The 20736-nt window shown below is 52.0% G+C and overlaps 1 protein-coding gene across 3 annotated transcripts; it reads left to right on the plus strand.

The window, feature by feature from the left end:
* Positions 1-3823: 3823 nt before the first annotated feature.
* On the plus strand, positions 3824-17245 carry ABCG4 (ATP binding cassette subfamily G member 4). Of its 3 annotated transcripts, none has more exons than XM_040258145.1 (14): positions 3824-4070; positions 9119-9236; positions 9339-9471; positions 9603-9653; positions 10033-10178; positions 11326-11449; positions 11577-11691; positions 11887-12029; positions 12987-13085; positions 13307-13475; positions 13562-13662; positions 14916-15074; positions 15252-15370; positions 15505-17245. In XM_040258145.1, exons 1-14 carry the CDS (start codon positions 3833-3835, stop codon positions 15728-15730), a joined length of 1941 nt encoding a protein of 646 aa, XP_040114079.1. In that variant the 5' UTR covers positions 3824-3832; the 3' UTR covers positions 15731-17245. The 3 variants fall into 3 exon arrangements, with proteins under 3 accessions (XP_040114079.1, XP_040114080.1, XP_040114082.1); XM_040258146.1 differs by having other exon boundaries at positions 3833-4070; positions 15590-17245; XM_040258148.1 differs by lacking the exon at positions 3824-4070 and adding an exon at positions 8197-8348.
* The last annotated feature ends 3491 nt before the right edge of the window (positions 17246-20736 follow it).

Raw genomic sequence — 20736 nt, forward strand, 5'->3', positions numbered from 1 at the left:
TTTACCCTCTGTAGGCACATGACAGGTGTTCTAACCCAGGGAATTGGAAGCTTCATCTAGGGTAGTGGCTCTCAACTTGGCCTGCTCAGTGGGATCAGTTGGGGAGCATTTAAAAATACGAATACCTGGATCCAACCTTAGGGATCAGCATGAACTGCTTTAGAATGTTATCTAAGCATCTTTTGAAAATCCCCAAGTGATGCCTAGTCTCAACCAAAACTGGGGACCACTGCTCTGGGGCTGGGGATGTGAATCACACAGGGTAGAAAGCTGGTAGAAGACTTAGGAATGTTGATCTCTGAGGACAGGGATGTCTGACCTGAGGAATGGGGACATAACATTCCTAAGAAGGGGAGGAAATTTTCCTGAAAATTGTCAGGTTATATGCCATGGAACGGAGGAGAATGTCCTTAAGCTGTGAAGGTTATGAACAGCCTGTCCAGAGAGTGGAGGGAGACAGTCCTGGAACAGAGTTTCCAGGGGCTTCACAGCAGAGTGGGTAGAAGTGAGGGCTTTAGGGTTAAAGCCCTTTTCTGCTGCCGATTAGATAAGTCTTCTTGGCACATGGCTTAACCTCAGAAACCTCAGAAACTTATGCCTCAGCTTCTTTATCTGTAAAGAGTTGTTGTAACACCTGCTTGTAGGGATACTGTGAGATTTAAATGAGATAATGCAACTATGGGGAGGACTGAAGGTTACCTTGGAGAATAGAGGGTCCTGAGGAACAGCGGTGATGTGGGGCATGGGATCAGAGGAAGGTAGAGAGGACTGGACCTGAAATCTGTTTGCAACTCTAATGTCGGGAGCCACGTTAGGCATTACTGACCAAATGGAGGCACGGCCCCAGACCCCTCCCCTCATTCCGCAGGCATGGACCTGGGATGGAGTTAGGCCTTCTAATTCTAACTTGTTGTTTCCTCTCCTCGGCTGGGTTGACTGAAAAGGAATGTTAAGGTGCTTATTGTTCTTGAGAGGAGCAGGAGAAGGCACAAAGCCTTCTGCAGCTGTGCGCAGAAAATAATTCATAAAGTTAATCATTGACATTTGTTCATGGACTTTTACAAAAGAGTGTTCCAGGATGAGCACATAGGCTGTAGCTTGAGGCCATGGGAAGGATTGCTATCTGAAGCCTATTTGTGAAGAGAATGCTTATGGCAAAGGAGTTTACTGAATTTAGGGCTTAGAAATAATTAAAACAGTTAGAAATTAAAGATTTAAGGAATGTTGTAAAGTTAGCATATTTTACTATAGCTTATAGAAGTTAGGAATTTTTAGAGACACTATAGCTAGAAGCCTTTTTAAGAGATAGTGAGCTCAGGAAGTTAGGGGCAAACAAGACTTAGGAAGATAAGTAGTAAACTGAGGAATGTAGCATGAGTTACAATGTAATCACAAGTTAACTATAGGACACATTAGAGGAGGTAGATAATAGATGAGAGAAGGGGGATTCTGAGAGAATCACTGAAGCAGGAACTCTGAAGAGCAACAATAATTTATGGACATAATAAATCTGGATGAGGGGGAACTGAAAATGTCAAACCTCTGACCTAATGCTTTTGTAAAAGTATAAAAGAAAATCTTAAACTTGAAATAAATAGGCAGTCTAAGAAAACTGAGAGGCTGTCTCATTACTCGCTGACACCGTTCGTCTCTTCAGGTTGAATCCCTGGCTTCCGGAGCTGGACTCCGGCACTCTAAGTCACAGGGCAGGGCCTGGAGATGTCCTGCAGAGGCCGCCAGACGCCAGGCTGCAGAGAGGCTGGGGGACGGGGGTGCGACCTGCGGAGCAGAGGTTTGACTGCTAGTAACCTCTGCTGCGGTAAGGAAAAGCCTCAGCAGTGACAACAGCCTCCCCAGCCATCCATCTTTGCTACGTGACAGGTGGGAACTTAAAAGGTCAGGTCACGTGTCTCAGCTGGCTAGCCTACTTACCCCTTGAAGCCTGGGGCTGGGGCAGGCTGGGGCCAGGAGGAGATGCCTGAGAAAGGCACAGGGCAGGGGGAAGCCCCTGGGTGCTCTGGGGTCTTAAAGGCTTGTAGGGTGAGGGTGAGAATGCACACGTGTGTGAGAAGATGCCAAACACAGTGTTCTGCTCTATGCCCTGGCACACACGTACCTCCAGCATCAGGCGTTGTCTGTCTTAAAGGCCCGAATTTGCCTGGGAGAACCGAGATTTCTACAGTCGGAGATGGAGAAGGAAATGGCAACCCACTCCAGGATTCTTGCTTGGGGTGGGGGTGAGGGTGTCCCATGGACAGAGGAGCCTGACTGGCTGCAGTCCACCGGGTTGCAAAGACTGGATGATTTAGTGACTAAATGGCAATCAGCTGGAGCAGGCTGGGGGGTACCGGTTTAACCTTGGAGCTGCCTCTGAATTCTCCAAAAGCAGTTCTGTCCCTTTTTGACTGGTCTCCTGGTCCTCAGAGAGGGAAAGGGGAGATGGAGAGGATGTCCCAAGACTCTTGCTTGGGAATTCCTAGGGGATGCTGAGCTCCAGCGCCAGAACTGAGGGAAACTGATGGGGGGTGGGGTGGTGGTGCAGACAGCCTGGCAGCTCCACAATCCCTTGAGAGTGATGGAATCTGCACCCTCCAACCCCTCCCCCACAACCATTGTACAGTCTGAAATTCAGGGACCTGTCTCCACTGAGCGACTTCAGCTCTCTTCACCGCGTCGGAGTCGGCCTTTTGCCACCAATCTCCAGTCCTGGGTCCACACTTGCACTCTCTCCCGCACCCCGCGTAGCCGGCGCTTCTCTCCCCTTCGCCATCCTCGCTTCCCGCGGGCTGCGGGGCTGCGTGGGCCCTTTAAGAACCGCAGGACCGGCTGGCAGCAGCTTGGGCAAGAGCGCATAAAGGTTCGGCCGAGAGCCGGCGGGTTCTGAAGGGACAAGGCACCAAAGATCGGGCTTAGGGAACCGCGTGTGCACGGCCGAGAAGGGTAGGGGCACGCCCCAGTCGCCCCTCCGCAGACTTGTCATCTCTTTTCTGACCTGAGGCTCGAGCCCTCCCCTGTCGCCTGCCCCGCCCCGGCCCCGCCCCGGCCCGGCCGCCGGGTTCGGGAGCCGGGACACCCGGCCCAGTGCCGCAGCCAGAGGCAGGTAAGGAGGACCTAGAGTCTCCATCCTCAGCCCGTGGCAGCGCTCATCATCTCAGCTCTGCACCAGCCCAGGGCGGCTCAAGGTGACCAGGCTTGCGGAAGATGGGAGGGGAATGACCCCCAATGCGGCGTTTAGTTGGCAGTGTGGGCTTTGAGTCCGGGTGGTAAGCCCATTCGAGGCGAGAGTCCAAGGCGCGCGGACCCAGGGCCGCCGGCAGGAGGGACTGGCCAGGGCACCTCGCCTAGAGATGGGGAGGGAGGCGCAGCGGGAGGCCCAGAGCCTCCTCTTCCTCCGCCTTTGCCTGGTCCATCCTGCGGTCACCCTGCTACCCTGATTTCCTAGCAGGCAGAGGCTGCTGCACCCCCGGTCCTCACCCCCACCCCCATCCCCGCCGCGCCCCATCCAGTCCCCAGAGACTGCTGGCCTGCAGGGTAAGGAGATTAGAGCCTCCGCGGGGAGGAGGGAGCGGGTGCGGGCTTCGAGGGGCCCGGCTGGGGCTGGGGCTGCTTGGGACCGAGGAGAGGTGGGGATTGAACGTAGCTGCGCTGAGAGTGGTGGTCGGTGGAGGGCAGATGCTCTGGAGGTGGGACGTGGGAGCTTCTGGTAGCCGATCTACCCTGAGAAGGAGGCGGGGAGGCGAGGGCCCCCGAGAAAGCAAGGGAGCTCCGAGCCAGGGATGGAGGTCTGCCCCAAACTGAGCAGGACCTCTCCCTTCAGGCCGGACTTGGAGTGATGGCAGAGAAGACTCTGGAGGCCGTGGTCTGTGGACTACGACCTGGAGCTGTGGCCATGGCCGTGGCGCTGGAAGATGGGGCGGAGCCCCCTATGCTGACCACGCACCTGAAGAAGGTGGAGAACCACATCACCGAAGCCCAGCGCTTCTCCCACCTACCCAAGCGCTCAGCGGTGGACATTGAGTTCGTGGAGCTGTCCTATTCCGTGAGGGAGGGGCCCTGCTGGCGCAAACGGGGTAAGGGAGCAGTCTGGTGGGGAACTGCGGGCCCCCACGATTTGCCTCTTCTGGAACAGGAGGCCTGGGTTTGTCCCCTGTTCTACAAATCCTGCAGGAGCCAGTCCACTAAAATCTCAGCCTCTCACTTACTCTGCGGACAGCTGAGGTGCCAGGGTCCGAGCTCCCTTCACACCTGTAAGCACCAGGGGACACTAGGTTCAATGGTTATTTCCTCTTCTAAGTTGATGCTATTGCTTCTGGTCCTTGAGGAGTTGTTCTTCTTTGTTTCAGGTAGAGCTCCTACCTTCTAGGGTGGATATAAGAAAGTCTGGGCTGTATGGCAGCGGTTGTCCTCAGTGGTTAGCAAAAATCCTTGGCCCTGTGGAGCACTGCTAATTTTAAAAGATGTTCTCATTCCTGTCTTCTTACTTCATTCTTGCCAAAGTTCTCCAAAGCAGGGAGGGTGAAGGGTTGGTAGGATAGGTGACATCTTGTTGTTTAGTTGCTAAGTCTTGTTCGACTCTTCTGAGACCTCATGGACTGTAGCCGTCCAGGTTCCTCTGTCCATGGTATTTCCCAGGCAAATTGGACTGGGTTGCAATTTCTTTCTCCAGATTTGTTGCCCGACTCAAGAATAGAACCTGGGTCTCCTGCTTTGCAGGTGGATTCTGAGCCACCTGGGAAGCCCTTTCTATGTTGCTAATATGAAAACTGAGGCCCAAAGAAGTGGAGTAACTCGACCGATGTCACACAGCTAGTAAGTGGCAGTGTGAGGACCAGAAGCCAGGTTCCCCAGCTCTCCTTGCAGTGCTCTTTTCTCTCTCTTATCTTCCCTGTTAAGCATTCCCATCTTCACTGCTTCTCTCTTTAGGACAAGTGGGTAATGGGATAGCCTGAGGCTTCAAATTCTCTGAATCCTCACCATCTCCCCTCCTTTGCTCCTCACCCCTTCCCCCTTCCCTGGGCAGGTTGAGCTGGGAATAGAGAAGCTGGGGTTTCCCCAGAGCCTGGGTGTGGATCAGGGGTGGAGCTGGGACATTCTTCTCTGAGGTTTAAGAAATGTTTGGGGTGCTTCAGGGCAGAGCTGAGCCTGTATTCTCTCCATACTCCCTACCCTCACTCCCATGATCGACCAAAAGATCACAGGGTCTGAGTCACTAGAATATGAGATATCTGGGCTCTCTGCTTAGTGCCCTTGGTCCTGAAGCCAGTTTAGGGCACAATCAGGAGGTACCTGTTATTTCCTTAACCCTCAGCTTTTAGGACTTCCCTGGTGGCTCAGACAGTAAAGAATCTGCCTGCTATGCGGGAGACCGGGGTTCGATCCCTGGGTTGGGAAGATCCCCTGGAGAAGGGAACGGCTACCTACTTCAGTATTCTGGACTGGAGAATTCCATGGACAGAGGAATGTGAGTGGTACAGTCCATGGGACCCCAAAGAGTTGGACATGACTGAGCAACTAACACTTTCAGTTTTAGGAGAAATGAAAACGCAAAAGAAGTGTCTAGATGGGCCAACTCTCTGGTGGCTTTAACTCAACTCACTAGCCACAGATGGGCACCCCGACCAGGTCCTGACCTCCTTTGCCCTTGCCAGCCCCATTCTGTTCTACTGGCCATTCTGCCATCTTTTGCATCCCTTGTCCCTCTCTCTGCCCTCTGTACTCCTCTCTCTGCCTGCTTTTCTCATGTGAATCCCTGTCCCTTTCTTTGGAGGACAGAGAGCAATTAGAGGCAGTGGTAAAGAGTCTGCCTCTCGATGCAGGAGACACAGGAGACACGGGTTTGATCCCTGAGTCGGAAAGATCCCCTGGAGAAGGAAATGGCAACCCACTCTAGTATTCTTGCCTAGAGAATCCCCATGGACAGAGGAGCCTGGTGGGCCACAGTCCATGGGGTCACAAAGAGTTGGACATGACCGAGCATGCAGGCACATTCACTCATTTCAAGAGGAAAAAGAATAAGGGGCATGGAGAAAGGGGGATTCTGACTTTCCCAGGTCAGAATTTGTCACCTGCCTCTCCTAATTATATATGACATTTCTTGATATTCAAAACACTTTTCTGTTAATTATTACTATCTCACGTAATAGTCATAATAACTTTTTTTTGTCCTTGGGAGGAGATACTTCTATCCTTATATTACAGATGAGGAAATGGAGGCCCTGAAAGAGTAAGTGACTTCATAAAATTGCAAAGAAAGTTACTGACGGAGGCAGAACTAGAACTCTGGTGGGTCTCCATCCTGAAAGCCTGGGAGGCAGGCTCTTCCCAGGTGGAGCAGCGGGGGTCCAGCAGGAGTCCCAAGACATGGGTTCTTAGCCACTTAAGCTGCGTGACCTTGGGCAGACTGCCACCCCTCTTTTGCTGTCACTTTCCTCACCGATAAACAGGGATGACAAGAATACTCACTGCATGAGCTTGTGCAGCTCAGCTGAGACGTTAGCCATGAAAATGCTTTGTGAAAGGCAAGCATTAAGATAATATTTGAATTCGACATCAGAGTTCAATCAAATGCTTAGTGGTGATTAAATTAGGGAAAGGTTTATCATTGCCAATTTTTTCCCCTGCAAAAGAAATCACTTCTTGTGAGGAGCTCGTGTGCACAGCCACACGTCTCTCTGATTGATGGTGACAATGACTGAAACAGAGGGTTGGAATTCATGACGTCCCTTCTCCAAGTAAAGAACTTGCTGTGTGACCTTGGGTGTCACTGGATGTCTCTGGGCCCTAGCTGCCTCATCCGTGTTGCAATAGCAGTGACTGAGGCAATGAGCTTTGTAAACCAGAAAGCACGATCCAGGCAGTTAGTATGATCAGGATCCCACAGTGGGCACCAGAGGATCCCCTGTCTGATGGAATGTGTTCAGAAGGATAGCTGGGTGCTGTAGAGAGAGGGTGAAAGATCACATCCCTTCACTGCCTCTGCTAAGGAGGTAAAATGAAGGGAATTGGGCTCCATAGGGGATGGAAGAGAGTGGTAGTGAGTGTTGGCTGGTAGGGATTGGTGTTTCAACCTCACTGAGGCAGGCCTGTAAGCAGGGCAGGCAAGGCCAGCCTCCTTGACTTCATCTCTCCTCTCCACCTCCTTGTCTCACCAGTTGACTCTGTGGAATCTCTGCCCTCTGCTCCCTGGATTGTATTACATATATGTTGTTACATAGCAGCATTTTCCTCCCAAAGCCTGGAGAGCCTGTGCCTTCCTTTTCCATTTTGAAATGCTGCTCATTCTTCAACACTTAAGCTCAAATGCCACCTCTTCCATGAAGCCATTCCTGATTTTCCCCTTGCCCCTCTGCCCTCATCAGTTCTATTTTCTAAATTCTGATTGCACAAGACTTATGCTTCTATAATAACCCTTACTTTATCTTTCTTCAGATCTATAGATGATTTCTTTTTTAAAAAATTACTTGTTATTTTTGTGACTGTACTGGGTCTCAGTTGCCACACGTACTATCTGCAGTCTCCATTGTGGCATGTGGGATCTTTAGTTGTGGCATGCAAACTCTTGGTTGGGACATGGGGGATCTAGTTCCCTGACCAGGGATTGAAACTGGGCCCCCTGTATTGGGAGTGCGGAATCTTGGCCACAGGATCACCAGGGAAGTCCCCATAGATGTTTTCTTGTCCATCTCTTTTACCTAGACTATCACTGTCTTGAGTGCAGGAACTGTGTCTCCCTCTTTTTTCTTTCTTTCTTTTTTTTTTTTTTGATTGAGTGTCTGATACAGAGTTTGGAATGTAGTGTATATCAATAAGCATTGTCACATGGAATTAACATTAAAATGTCACTTGCGTTTAATGCGCTCTATGTACCAAGCACTGTGTCATAGACTTTACATACCTACATATATATATATATTTCTTTATTTATTTATGGCTGCACTGGGTCTTGGTTGCTGTGCGGGCTTTTCTCTAGCTGTGGTGAGCAGGGGCCGCTCTCCAGTTGCCGTGCGAGGGCCTCTCATTGCGGAAGCCTCTCCTGTTGCAGAGCACAAGCTCCAGGGCGTGCAGCTTCAGTAACTGTGGCACACAGGCTCAGTAGTTGTGGTGCACAGGCTTAGTTGTTCCGTGGCATGTGGGATCCTCCCAGTACAGGCATCGAACCCATTTCTCCTGCACTGGAGGATTCTTTACCACTAAGCCACTAGGGAAGCCCTACTTTACATATATTATCTCATTGAACCTTCATAGCAACCCAATGAGACAGATACTATCTATCTTACAAGGAGGCACCTTACAAATGAGGCACCTGGAGCTCAGAGAGGTTAAGCAACTTACCGCAGGTCACACAGCTAGCTGGTGAGTGTGGAGTCAGAATTTGAATACAGATCCAACTGACTCCAAATGTGTACTCTTAATGCATATGCTGCCTCCCAGTGAGTGAAAGGTGAGATTTTACTGGGCCACATTAGGGGCTGCAGAGATAAGCCTGGTGGGGAGACAGAGCACACTGATGAAAGACTTTTAGAAGGAGGCCAAGGCTCTGAGAACACACATTCAGAACAAACACTTATTGAGCATCTAGTACATGCCAGCCAATCTGCTAAGGTTACAAAGATGAGTCACACACAGACCCTGTCCCCAAGGAGCTCACTGACTAAGAGGCTGGGGGAGGGGGCTGAGGGGCAGGCACCTCAAGTAACAAACATGCTGGCATATGAGAAGTGCTGTGGGAATAGAGGACAGTTAGCTAGCTCAGCCTGGAAATTGGAAAAGCCTTCCTGGAGCCGGTAAGAGAGTGACCGCTGGGTTTGTAGAAGAGAAGTAGGGTCTTCTGTTGGGTCCCCTCTCCATACCCATCCATCAGATGTGGGGGTTTTCCCACGGCTTTCAGAAGAGCCCTGTCACTCTGGGTACGTTGACGTTAGTGGTGGTTGCTTCTTGGGGTACAGAATGAGAGGGTACAGGTCATCATTGGGGCTCTGAGGGTCACTCTGCCATCCTAACCAAGTCGCGGTGAGTAGAGACTGCCTAGTTCACTGATAGCCATGGCTCCTAAGAGTTTGAGGTGTCTCTGTTCATTGACGCGCTGATCAAAAGTTCCTCCCTCCCTCCCACATTGCAGGCTATAAGACCCTCCTTAAGTGCCTATCAGGTAAATTCTGCTGCCGGGAGATGATTGGCATCATGGGCCCCTCAGGGTCTGGCAAGTCCACGCTCATGAACCTCTTGGCAGGATACAGGTAAGGGCAAGGCTGGGGTAGAGTGGGGGCAGGGCCCAGGAAGAGATGGGAGCACGGTAGAGGTTCCCTGACCTCCATCCCTAACTGACGGCGTTCCTGCAGGGGTTCTGGAATGAAGGGGCAGATCCTGGTCAACGGGAAGCCGCGGGAACTGAGGACCTTCCGCAAGATGTCCTGTTACATCATGCAGGAAGACATCCTACTGCCGCACCTCACGGTGCTGGAAGCCATGATGGTGAGAGCTGGGCAGCCCCTGCCTCCTCCCAGTCCCCCAGGAGCCTGCCGTCCCCACCCTTTCCATTGGCCAAGGGGTCAAGGCCCTGCTGCCCCTACACATATCTGATCCGCCCTCTCTCTGGGCTTCAGGTCTCTGCTAACCTGAAACTGAATGAGAAGCAGGAGGTGAAGAAGGAGCTGGTGAGTCAGGGTGGGGTTGGGGGGAGGGGAAACAAGGTGGCTGCCCTTTCCAGGCCCTGAGATCTGGGGTGCCAGATCGAGGGATTTGGGTGGGAGGAGAGGGGAGGCCAAGGCTGGGATGCTGGATTTAAGGGAGATGCTTATTTAAATTGGGGTGGTGGGGCTTGCCTGGTGGCCAAGTGGTTAAGACTCCACACATCCCTTGGAGGGGTCCCAGGTTCCATCCCTGGTCAGGGAACTAAAATCCCACATGCCGTGCTGGGTGGCCAAAAAAATAAAACAATTAAAAAATATTTTGAATAAATAAATACATTGGGGTCGTGCTGGGGGGAAGCAGAGATTCTGAAGCTGACCTGGGCTGGATCGGGGGCTGGGCCAGGTGACAGAGATCCTGACGGCGCTCGGCCTGCTGTCCTGCTCCCACACGAGAACAGCCCTGCTCTCCGGCGGGCAGAAGAAGCGCCTGGCCATTGCCCTGGAGCTGGTCAACAACCCACCTGTCATGTTCTTTGATGAGCCCACCAGGTATTTCTCCCCTCCTCTCCTACTGGGCTGCCCCCTCCTCTCAGCCCAGAGCCAGAACTGGAGGCTGCATCTGCTCCACTGCTGGAGATCAGAGCATGTGTTTGCAGCCTCCTGGGGCCAGAGAAGGGCTCCACCCCTGCCAAGCCTGTTGCCTAGCAGCCCTATCCTTCACCCTCGCAGAAATCCCCATGTCCTCCGTGGCTGATGCCACCCCCTCCTTCTCTCCCCCACAGCCAATCAATCACAGAGTCCTGCCGAGTCTACCTTCTTTCTCCATCTCTCAGATTCACCCCACCCCCATTCTTAGTGCCAGTGCTTCAATTCAGGACATCATCAACTCTTGCCTGCATTTCTGCAACAGACTCCTCTCTCCTTGTCTCCAGTCTCTCCCAGCCCATCCTTCCCCCAAACTGCAACCCGAGTGAACTTTCTAAAAGACAAGTCTGGCAATACTTACTCCTCTGCTTAAAAACATGCAACGATTCACATCTGCCCTCAAAATAAAGGCAGAGGACTTACAAGGTCTGGGGCTGAACCTACTTCTCTGGCCTCACATCTTGCTTCACACTGTCTTGTATTTTATGCTCTAATAAGATTGAATCGCTTATTATTCTCTTCGTCAAGCCATGTGTTCCATGCCTTTGAGCCTTGCACATGCTGTGTCTTCTGCCTGGAATGCCCTTCACCACTGCACCTGTCCTTGCCCCCTCACTTGACTTAGCTCTTTCTTCTGCCAGACTCACTCAGGAACCTCCTCTGACTCCTCTCCCAAACCTTTGTACAGCGGAGGTGAATTCTCCCCTACTTTTCACCCCCTGTTTCTACAGCATGGTCCACATTGTCTCAAATGATTGTGCATTTCTCTCTCTCTCCCTTCCAACCAGAGTCTATGTCTTATTTATTTGCCCTTGTAATCCCAGTGGCTGGCATTCAACGAGTGCTTAATAATTGCTTGTTGCACCTAACTGTAGTCTGGGCTTCTTGGTACCTCTAAACACCTGAATCATACAATGTGGATGGGATATAGGGGTGGCCAGAGTGACCCCCTTCCTGCCATCTCCCTCGCCCTCATAGCAGCTGACCCATCCAGACACTGCCTTGGCCATACACACCTCACCCTGCCCCCTGGTGGCCTCTCTCTGGACAGTGGCCTGGACAGTGCTTCCTCTTTCCAAGTGGCGTCCCTCATGAAGTCCCTGGCCCAGGGGGGCCGAACCATCATCTGCACCATCCACCAGCCCAGTGCTAGGCTCTTTGAGATGTTTGACAAGGTGAGGGTCTCTGGGACTCAAAGGTGACTGACCAGCGATGGGGAGAGGGCCGGGGGTCGGTCAGGGTGTGGTGGGACCTGCCTGACCCACTTGTGCTATTTTCCTTGCCCTTCTTTTTCCACCTCAGCTCTACATCCTGAGCCAGGGTCAGTGCATCTTCAAGGGCATGGTCACCAACCTGATCCCCTATCTGAAGGGGCTCGGTTTGCACTGCCCCACCTACCACAACCCGGCTGACTTCAGTGAGTAGAGGCCTGGTGGTCCTGGCTGGGATATGGTGGCGGGCCAAACCCAGGGGTCCAGATCATGTACTTGGACCTCTTGGGGGCAGAGATCTCACTGTCACCTGCCTTCCACACACACTCAAGGAAGGGCTGGCTTGCCCTTGGGAAGCAAGGAGATACCTTAGCTGAGTGCACCCCCTCTGTGTCCCCCAGTCATCGAGGTGGCCTCTGGCGAGTATGGAGACCTGAACCCCCTGCTGTTCAGGGCTGTGCAGAATGGGCTCTGTGCCATGGCAGAGAAGAACAGTGGCCCTGAGAAGAATGAGGTGCCCACCCTCTGTCCCCCTTGCCCTCTGGTGAGTAGGGGTGGAGGGAGCAGGATGCAGAGTTGGGGAGGGGAGACAGGACCGTGGACATGGCCCAGCCAGAGAGGCTGTGCCCCAGAGGCATGCCAACCACTGGGTACTAGGAAGAACCCAGGACTTGGAATAGACCTACTATTAGCTGTGTGACCTTGGGCACATTACTTAACCTCTCTGAGCTTCGGCTTTCTCGTTCATTTATTTGTTCAACAAATTCTTACCAAACAACTATAGTGCCACCTGGTAAGCGAGGTTGAATCTGTCTCTGGCCTTGTGGCCAGTGTGGTTTACTGTCATCTTTAACTTGGGGGTGATGATACTTATTTCACAGGCTTATTGGGAGGACTAATTAGATTAGTCACACAAAGGTCTTCCTGCTCTAGCTGGCTCTTTTCCTTAAATGAGATACTGTGACCCCAGGGGCCCAGGAGGGTTATTGTTGCTGTTGTCATCATTACCACTGTTAAAAATAGTATTGTGAAACTGGTTGCATAAAGGTATTATGCCCTTAGGATAAATGTATTCACTGGATTAAAATTTCCCCAGAATGACTGGGAATTCCCCGGCAGTTCAGTGGTTAGGACTCTGCTTTCACTGCCTAGGATGTGGGATCCCTGGTCAGGGAACTAAGATCCCGCAAGCCATGCAGCTCAGTCAAATAAAATAAAGTTTAAGAATAAACAACTGATCTATTTGTAGCCACCACAGGTGTCCTTGACTCCCCTTCTGTCTCCTCCCTCCCCACTTCTGTTTACTCCCTGTTTGTGTCTCTCTGAATCTCACTCTGATTCACACCTCTAAGGCCAGCTTCCAGGTACCCAGCTCAATGGTGGAGAATTCTGGAGGACCCTTGTCCCTGGGGACAGGCTCAGGGGTTTTCCCACCGACTGAGCTGGCTGCGTGGTGGGTGGGTGGGGCAGCCTCTCAGCTGATCCAGTTTCCTCTCCCCAGGAAGTGGATGCCATCGAAAGCCACACCTTTGCCACCAGCACTCTCACGCAGTTCTGCATCCTCTTCAAAAGGAACTTCTTGTCCATCCTCAGGGACATGGTGAGACATCAAGTTGGAGGAGGGGGAGGCTGGTGTTGGCCTGGTCTTGTGTGGTGTAGGATCCCAGCAGTGGAGATGGTGAAGGGTCGCCCTCCCAGCAGCCCCCCAGTGCTCCCGTGGGTCTCTGCCCATGAGGGCCCACCCACATTCCTATGCAAGTGTGATTCACCCATCCCTAGCCTGTGGTCCATCCTCTCTCCTCATGATCGCCCCTCACACAGGTCCTGACCCACCTGCGGCTCATATCCCATGTGGTGATTGGCGTGCTCATTGGTCTCCTCTACCTGCAAACTGGCAACGATGCCAACAAGGTCTTAAACAACACCGGCTGCCTCTTCTTCTCCATTCTTTTCCTCATGTTTGCCGCCATGATGCCAACTGTGCTCACCTGTGAGCTGAGATGCCCTGGGCATGGGTGGGCGTGGGGAGTATGGGGTAGGGTCAGGGTGCTATGCCTCATCAGCCTGTGTCTTCAGTCCCCTTAGAGATGGCAGTCTTCCTGAGGGAGCATCTCAACTACTGGTACAGCCTCAAAATGTATTTCCTGGCCAAGACCATGGCTGATGTGCCCTTCCAAGTGAGCTTCTTCCTCCTACCTCCCTGCTGCCTCCCTCCTATCTTGCTCCTTCCATCCTTGCTTTCTGCCCCTGTCTCAACCTTGTTACATGCCATCCTTTCCTTCACTTCTACTCGCTTAGCAAGAGGTGGTGAGTACCAACCATTCACCAGGCTCTTTGTCAGGCACTGGGGATGCAGCAACGATAATGACGGAAGTAGTCTTGACCGAATGGAATTCATGTTCCAGTGGGAATAAGAGAGGGCAAACAACACATGATGAAAATAACAGCCCTACAGATAACTCTTACTCAAGGCAACAGAGAGCAGCATGGGCTCTGGAGCCTTGCTCTCCTTGTTAGCTGCGAGACACTGGGCAAGTCACCTAATCTCTCTTGGCTTCACTGTCTCCATTTGTAACATAGAATGATGATAATATCTACCTTGGGATTGTTTATGAGAATGAAATGAGTTAATACAGGCAAAGTACTTAGAATAGTGCTTGGCACATACTGAAGTACCCAATAATGTTAGCTGGGTTTGATTGTTATGGCCACCACCACCCTCTTCCAAGCACCAGGGTCACCCTTTGAGCAAATTAGAAGAGGTGTTCCTTCCCCATTGTGCCAGGGTGAGAAGAATACAAGCTGGGGCTTGGTTTCTGGTTGCCTCTTGGTTGAGGGCCTCCTACAGGGAACAGCCCTCACTCCTGCACTTGATAGTCTTGGTCCCTGTTGCCCGGGAACTGATGGGGACAAAGGGCTCCCAAGGTGGCGCTAGTGGTAAAGAACCCGCTTGCCAATGCAGGAGACGTGAGAGACACAGGTTCAGTCCCTGGGTTGGGAAGAGCTCCTGAAGGAGGGTATGGCAACCCACTCCGATATTCTTGCCTGGAGAATCCCATGGACAGGGGAGCCTGGTGGGCTATGGTCCATAGGGTTGCAAAGAGTTGGACACAACTGAAGTGACTTAGCACGTACAGCGGGACAAAAGGCTCTCATATGTGAAGGAATTAACAATATAAAGAACACACTGGTCCAGATGGGATGGATCTTCAAAGAAGTCACCAGGCCTGCATGGGTCTGAGTGGGCCTGATGGAAGATGCATGAGGTTCTTAGAGCCAGGGAAGGGGACCCATGCCAGGTTCATGTGACAGCATGAGCAGGAGTACAGAGGACCAGGCGTGGACACTCTAGCAATCGCTGTCCTAAAGGCTCCTGCCTGGGTGGAGTGGAGGGTCTTGGCCACTGCCCAGCCCCGTGCCTGCTCCCCAGGTGATATGCCCAGCTGTGTACTGCAGTATCGTGTACTGGATGACAAGCCAGCCGGCTGAGACCAGCCGCTTCCTGCTCTTCTTAGCCTTGGGTGCCTCCATGGCCTTGGTGGCCCAGTCTTTGGGGATGCTGATTGGAGGTGCCTCCAGCTCCCTACAGGTGAGCGGCTGGCATGTGGGGACCCCCAAGAGAGGGGTCGGAGTCGGTGGGAGGAAGCAGGGGCTGGCCTAAGGAATGGGATGGATCTCTGGGAAGCCTGGGCACCCCCCCCCAGCCTCGGTCCTGAGCCTGTCCTGGTCACCCCTGTGATGGCCCAGTCCCCTCCCTCCCCTACAGGTGGCCACCTTTTTGGGTCCTGTCACTGCTATCCCCGTCCTCTTGTTCTCCGGCTTTTTCGTCAGCTTCAAAACCATCCCCAGTTACCTGCAATGGAGCTCGTACCTCTCCTATGTCAGGTCAGTGCCCCTCCCTTGCCATCCGCCCTGCTCCTCCTTGCAGGAGTGAGAGACTGCACCTGGCCTCTGGCAGTTTGCCCAGGTGGCAGGGGCCCTGTGCTCTGCATCCTGCTCTGATGCCTATGATTGCCTAGGTATGGCTTCGAGGGTGTGTTACTGAGCATATATGGCATGGGGCGAGAAGACCTGAGCTGCCTGACGGAACACTGCCCTTTCCAGAAGCCAGAGAACATTCTCCGAGCCATGGACGTCGAAGATGGCAAGCTCTACATGGACTTCCTGGCCTTGGGCATCTTCTTCCTGTTCCTGCGGCTGCTGGCGTACCTTGTGCTCCGCTACCGAATCAAGTCTGAGAGATAGAGCTCTGCTCTGGCCTGGGCCCCAGCCCTTCGGGACTGTTTTAACCTTGTAGACTCGGGCCCTCCCCTCTCTCAGCTCCTTTGCAGGCTGGCTGGCAGACTGCGCTCCCAGCCTTGGCCCTAGGGGTGGGGGTGCCAGGCCTCTCTGCCATGACCAGGAGTCTTTCCAAGTTGATGCAGTCTGTAGCTTCCTTCTTCCTCTCTCCAACACCTGCATGCGAAGACCACTAGCAGGCTGCCACCCTCCTTCCTGCCCCGCCCCCACACCCTCCTCTGTTGTCTGCCTGGGAGCCCCTGGCTCTCCAGGCCCCCTCTTAAAATTGACTAAAGTGGCCCCCTTTTGGGTCCCACCACACAAGTGTTTGTAAACTGGCTGTTATAAGGTTGGGCTTCTAGGGCTGGGTCCCAGTGAGGTCCCCTGGATGTCCTGTTGGAATGCGGCAGGGACAGGCTCTGGAAGTCTCTTCTTCCTTCTCCTCACCTCTCTCCACCCCTAGACCCTGGCTGGTCTGGACAATCTGTTGGGACAGGTGTCTGGATCTGTCTGGACCATCCCTCCCAATCCTACGGGTTGGAGAGGCCTGGCGCCTTGGGCTGTCCCCCGGACCCCTCTGGTCGGGGCTGGGCCTGTGGCTCCCCTGTAATAACGTCTCTGTTTCTTTCCCATCTGTTGCTGGAAGTGGAGAATGCACTTTATTCTGGGGTGGGGGTGAGGGTGGGGTGGAGGCGGTGGTGGTGAGTGGGCAAAGACCCAAGCCTCCTTTCTTGCTCTTCATGTGGTCCCACAGTGGTCCCTCCCCTCTCCTGAGTTACAGGCACATATACACTACACAAAGAGGCAGTCTCAACCCTACACACACTTGCTGTCCCCCCTGGTGGCTCAGAGGAAGGGTGATGGTGGCATGGTGGTGGCAGGTGCTGTGGGGAGGGCAATGCCAACCTCTTCCTGGGGCTCCCACTTTGACTCTAAGGATGAGGCTGATGCTGCCCAGGCTGTCTCCAGAAGCTGCAGGTGTCTACCCCCCCGTCTTCCCTCCTTCCCAAGCCTGGGGTGGCACAGGGCACCAGCTCCCTGGCGTCAGGACCCCACACAAGCACAAAGCACGAGCATAAGTTGGACATGGTCACTGCCACCCCTCGGCTCTTCTTTTGTGTGTCAAGCTGGCAATGTCACTCCTCCACCCCTTCCACGGCCACTTGCTGCTCATTCAAACTCCTGTCCCTGTCCTGCTACCTGCTTCCTATCAGCCAAGGTGGGCCCTGGATAGAGCAGCATGGCCGGAGCACCAGAGTGACAGATGCACCTAGAACATGTCTGACTTTCCTGGGATGGCTGGGGTCCAGGCTCATTCTACTGCTGATTCCCTCTTCCCTTAGGGCACTTGTCACCCCTTCTTCCTGTGCACATACCTCTCTACCTTCCTTACCCTGCAATGGATTCTCCCCGTCACACAGAGATGCCCATTGTATTTGTGGGATTTCACTCATTATTAATAAAACCTATATTTATACAGTATGCTGTGTGGAAATGTGTGTGGCTCTGGCACTCGGTACCATGGGCTATGAGGCGGTCTTCAAAGCTCTTGGCAAGAAGTCTATGCGCTTTAGGGAGCTGTGGCAATGGATGGGAAGTCCTAGATGGAAATCAAGCTGGTGAGTGTGTAACTTATGAGATATCTGTATTATGCTCCACATCTTACAAATGCTTATGTTCATTACCTCAAGGGAATCTCAGATCAAACCTGCATTATCCCTCGTGACAACCCATTTTGCAGATAAGAGAGCTGAGACTTGGGTTAAGTAACTTGCCAAAGGGCCCTGAGTTAATGGAAGTGGGAATCAGCTCTGGCAACCAGGTCTTCTGCCTCCTGCCTCATCCTTGGCATCAGCTGATGATGCTTATTTATGGTGGATCTGCAAGCTGTGGGCTTCCCAGGTGGCACTAGTGGTAAAGAATCTGCCTGCCAATGCAGGAGACTCCAGAGATGTGGGTTCAATTCCTGGGTGGGAAAGATCCCCTGGAGGAGAAAAGGCAACCCACTCCAGTATTGTTGCCTGGAAAATTCCATGGGCAGAGGAGCCTGGAGGGCTACCGTCCATGGGGCTGCAGAGTCAGACACAGCTGAGCACACACATACATACACACACATGCAAGCTCTGTGCACGGGTTCTGTGTCTGGTGCATGGGTGTGTTCTTGCCTGACTGATAGATGGCTCTCTTTTCAGAACTCACTGAGCCCTGGTTCCCCGATTGTGCCTATGGGAGAGAGGGGAGGGTTAGGAGTCACGAAGGCAGTGAGAAGCAGAAAGCTCCAGGGGCCTAAGCCCCAGGATAAGAGTGGCAGGGACCCCACTGAGCTCAGCACAGCTTTCCCCATTTCCTTTTCACTTCTTTCCTACTGAGCCACACTTCCAGGGCCAACCCATCAGCCACGAGGACTGCTCTGGTTGCAACCATTTGGTGTTGTCTGGGGGCTCCGAAGACTTCTGGTACCATAATTTTTTATGTCTCAGCACAGAGAAGATAGAGAGAAATGATTCATTAGAATAGGAGGCTCGTGAGACTTACAAGCAGGCAGGCAAGGGATGCTTCACCCAGAACTTACTGGGCTACAGTTTTATAATCAAAAGAAAAATGAGAAAGTGGAGAAGAACTTCTTGGTCTTTGACATCGTGCTTCTATCATCAGCTCCTTCTCCAGGTTGAGCAGGGGAGTTTTCTGCTAGGTCAAGCTGGGTCCACAAATTATGGACCAAATTTTGCTTATGTGTGCAGAGGGCATGTCCTAGGAATCATTAACCATTGTTTTTTTGTTTTGGAGCATGTCTTGTGCTTCTGTTGAATGGTTTCACTACTAAACAAGCCTGTGTGGTTTTGTGGTTAAGCAAACCTGCTTTCTTGAGTACCCATTAACTTACAGGGGTCTCCCATATTTCTTTACTTACAATTGCCTAGTGGGATTATCTATTTAATCACCTACTTTGTCCCCGTACTCCATCTCTATCACTGTGGCCTGAAATTTGAAGTAGGCAATTGGCCTGAGATTTGAAGTAGGCAATTGTCTGGAAGGCCTTAAGGGCTGGTAGCAGGATTACCCAAGAAGGAATACATTGTCTCACCCTCTTCTCTCCTCATCCTGAGCTTGGCGACTGAAGGAAAGGGCAGCATCAGTCCTGCTGGTTGCCCAGAGTACCCTAGTAGTGCCACGGGCAGAGCTAAGTGCCCTGGGCTAGAGTAGGGCCCAATCTATAACTGGCTGGGTGCTTGGCTGGAGATGGACAAACTGAGTTTCTCATGGGGGTGGGCATGGGGGTTGGGAAGTGGGAAGTCTGAGTCCTAGCTCCTGGCATTCTAGTTAGCTTTAAGGGCCACTCTGGGTGCCACCTTCTCCCTGGCATAATGCCTATAGATGGCTCCTGTAAGTCAGAAGGCACAAAATCCCACCACTACATAGTCTTAAGATACTTCATTTTTACTTTCTCTCTCTCTTAATATTTATTTATCTGGCTGTACTGAGTCTTAGTTGCAGCACGTGGGATCTAGCTCCCTGACCAGGAATTGAACCCAGGGGCCCTGCATTGGGAGCGCAGAATCTTAGCCACTGGACAATCAGAGAAGTCCCTTCTTTCTCTTTTAAGATGAAATTTAAAATACTTTCAAAAGAGTAACACTTATAAGTTCACACATTTGTACATTCCCTTAGGAGCTAAAGGAAATGAACAGCCATTCCAGAGCCAACAAGGGCCCTTCAGGCACAGAGAACGTTCGTAGAGTGGCTCAACTAATTGCGAAGGAAAGCACTTTTGTTTCTTGCAGCAACCCCCTGTGGCTGAGAGAAGGAGTATGATCATTTCCTCCATTTACAGAGAAGGAAACCAAGGCATGGAGAAGTGCTTTGAGCAAGCTCTCAAGTTGCAATGCTCTTGTCACCGAGAGCTTTCTCAATTTCTACTCCCAGGCCCAGCACCCTGTGGAGGTGCGGGGAGGCTTTCAAGCATGATTTGAAATGGACCCACTCTCCCTGAATGCCAACCTTCCTGGACCCAGAGATCGTTTCCTTCAACACAGTGCCACCTTCTGTGCCAGGGTCTGTGCAAGGTGCAGGACAGCGATGACCAAGTCTTGTCTCCGTGCTGTGGCTCTGTGGCACCTGCTGCCCCATCCTGAGGTCAGACGACAGAGCACGTGCCCGCAGCATGACTCACAGTGCTTCTGTCTGCAAGAGGCCAGTCAAAGCATATGTCATTAATAGAGCTTACATGGTTGCCATCTCTGCTAAGGGGGCGGGGGAGGGAAATGGTTTGTTCTGTACTGGGTCCAGTAACGCAGCCAGAGGCCTGTCTGCCTCACGTGGCTAGGGAAGTGGAGTGAAGCTAGAGGAGCCTCCCAGGCCCTAAAACCGCATTCGCAGGGTCACTCTGCCTCCTCTCCCCTCACCCCTTACCCCTCCCACTCCCTGTTCAGAACTCTGTTGAAATCAAATGTGTTGTTTTCCTGCTGTCTGGAATGCCCTTTCATTCCTTGGTTTTTTAAGAAAAAATTTAATTGACGTATTATTGATTTACAATGTCTCAGGTGTATAGCAATGTGATTCAGTTTTTTATAAATTATATATATATTCTTTTTCAGATTCTTTTCCATTATAGGTTATTACAAGATATTGAATATAATTCCCTGTGCTATTTGCTGTTTATCTATTTTATTTTTACTTTTTATTTTTAAAAAGTATTTATTTATTTATTTGGCTGTGCTGGGTCTTAGTTGTGGCAAGTGGGATCTTCCATCTTCATTGAAGCACGTGGCACCTTTTTAGTTGTGGCATGTTGGATCTAGTTCCCTGACCAGGGATTGAACCTGGGCCCCCTGCAGTGGGAGCACGGAGTCTTAGCCACTGGATCAGGGAAGTCCCTGCGGATAAGTCCCTGTTTTATATGTAGTAATGTATATCTGTTAATACCAAAGTCCAAATCTATCCCTCCCTTCCCTTTCCCCTTTGGTAACCAAAGT

The sequence above is a fragment of the Oryx dammah genome, unplaced genomic scaffold (assembly GCF_014754425.2).
Source record: "Oryx dammah isolate SB20612 unplaced genomic scaffold, SCBI_Odam_1.1 HiC_scaffold_17, whole genome shotgun sequence".
In the NCBI taxonomy this organism is placed as follows: Eukaryota; Metazoa; Chordata; class Mammalia; order Artiodactyla; family Bovidae; genus Oryx; species Oryx dammah.

Excerpts from the sequence above, each read along its gene's own strand:
- ABCG4 (XM_040258145.1), top strand. The coding sequence starts at position 3,833 with ATGGCAGAGAAGACTCTGGAGGCCGTGGTCTGTGGACTACGACCTGGA. Across the intron at positions 12,030-12,986 it reads TCTGTCCCCCTTGCCCTCTG|GAAGTGGATGCCATCGAAAG; the intron begins GTGAGTAGGGGT and ends TCCTCTCCCCAG. Across the intron at positions 13,086-13,306 it reads TGTCCATCCTCAGGGACATG|GTCCTGACCCACCTGCGGCT; the intron begins GTGAGACATCAA and ends CCCCTCACACAG.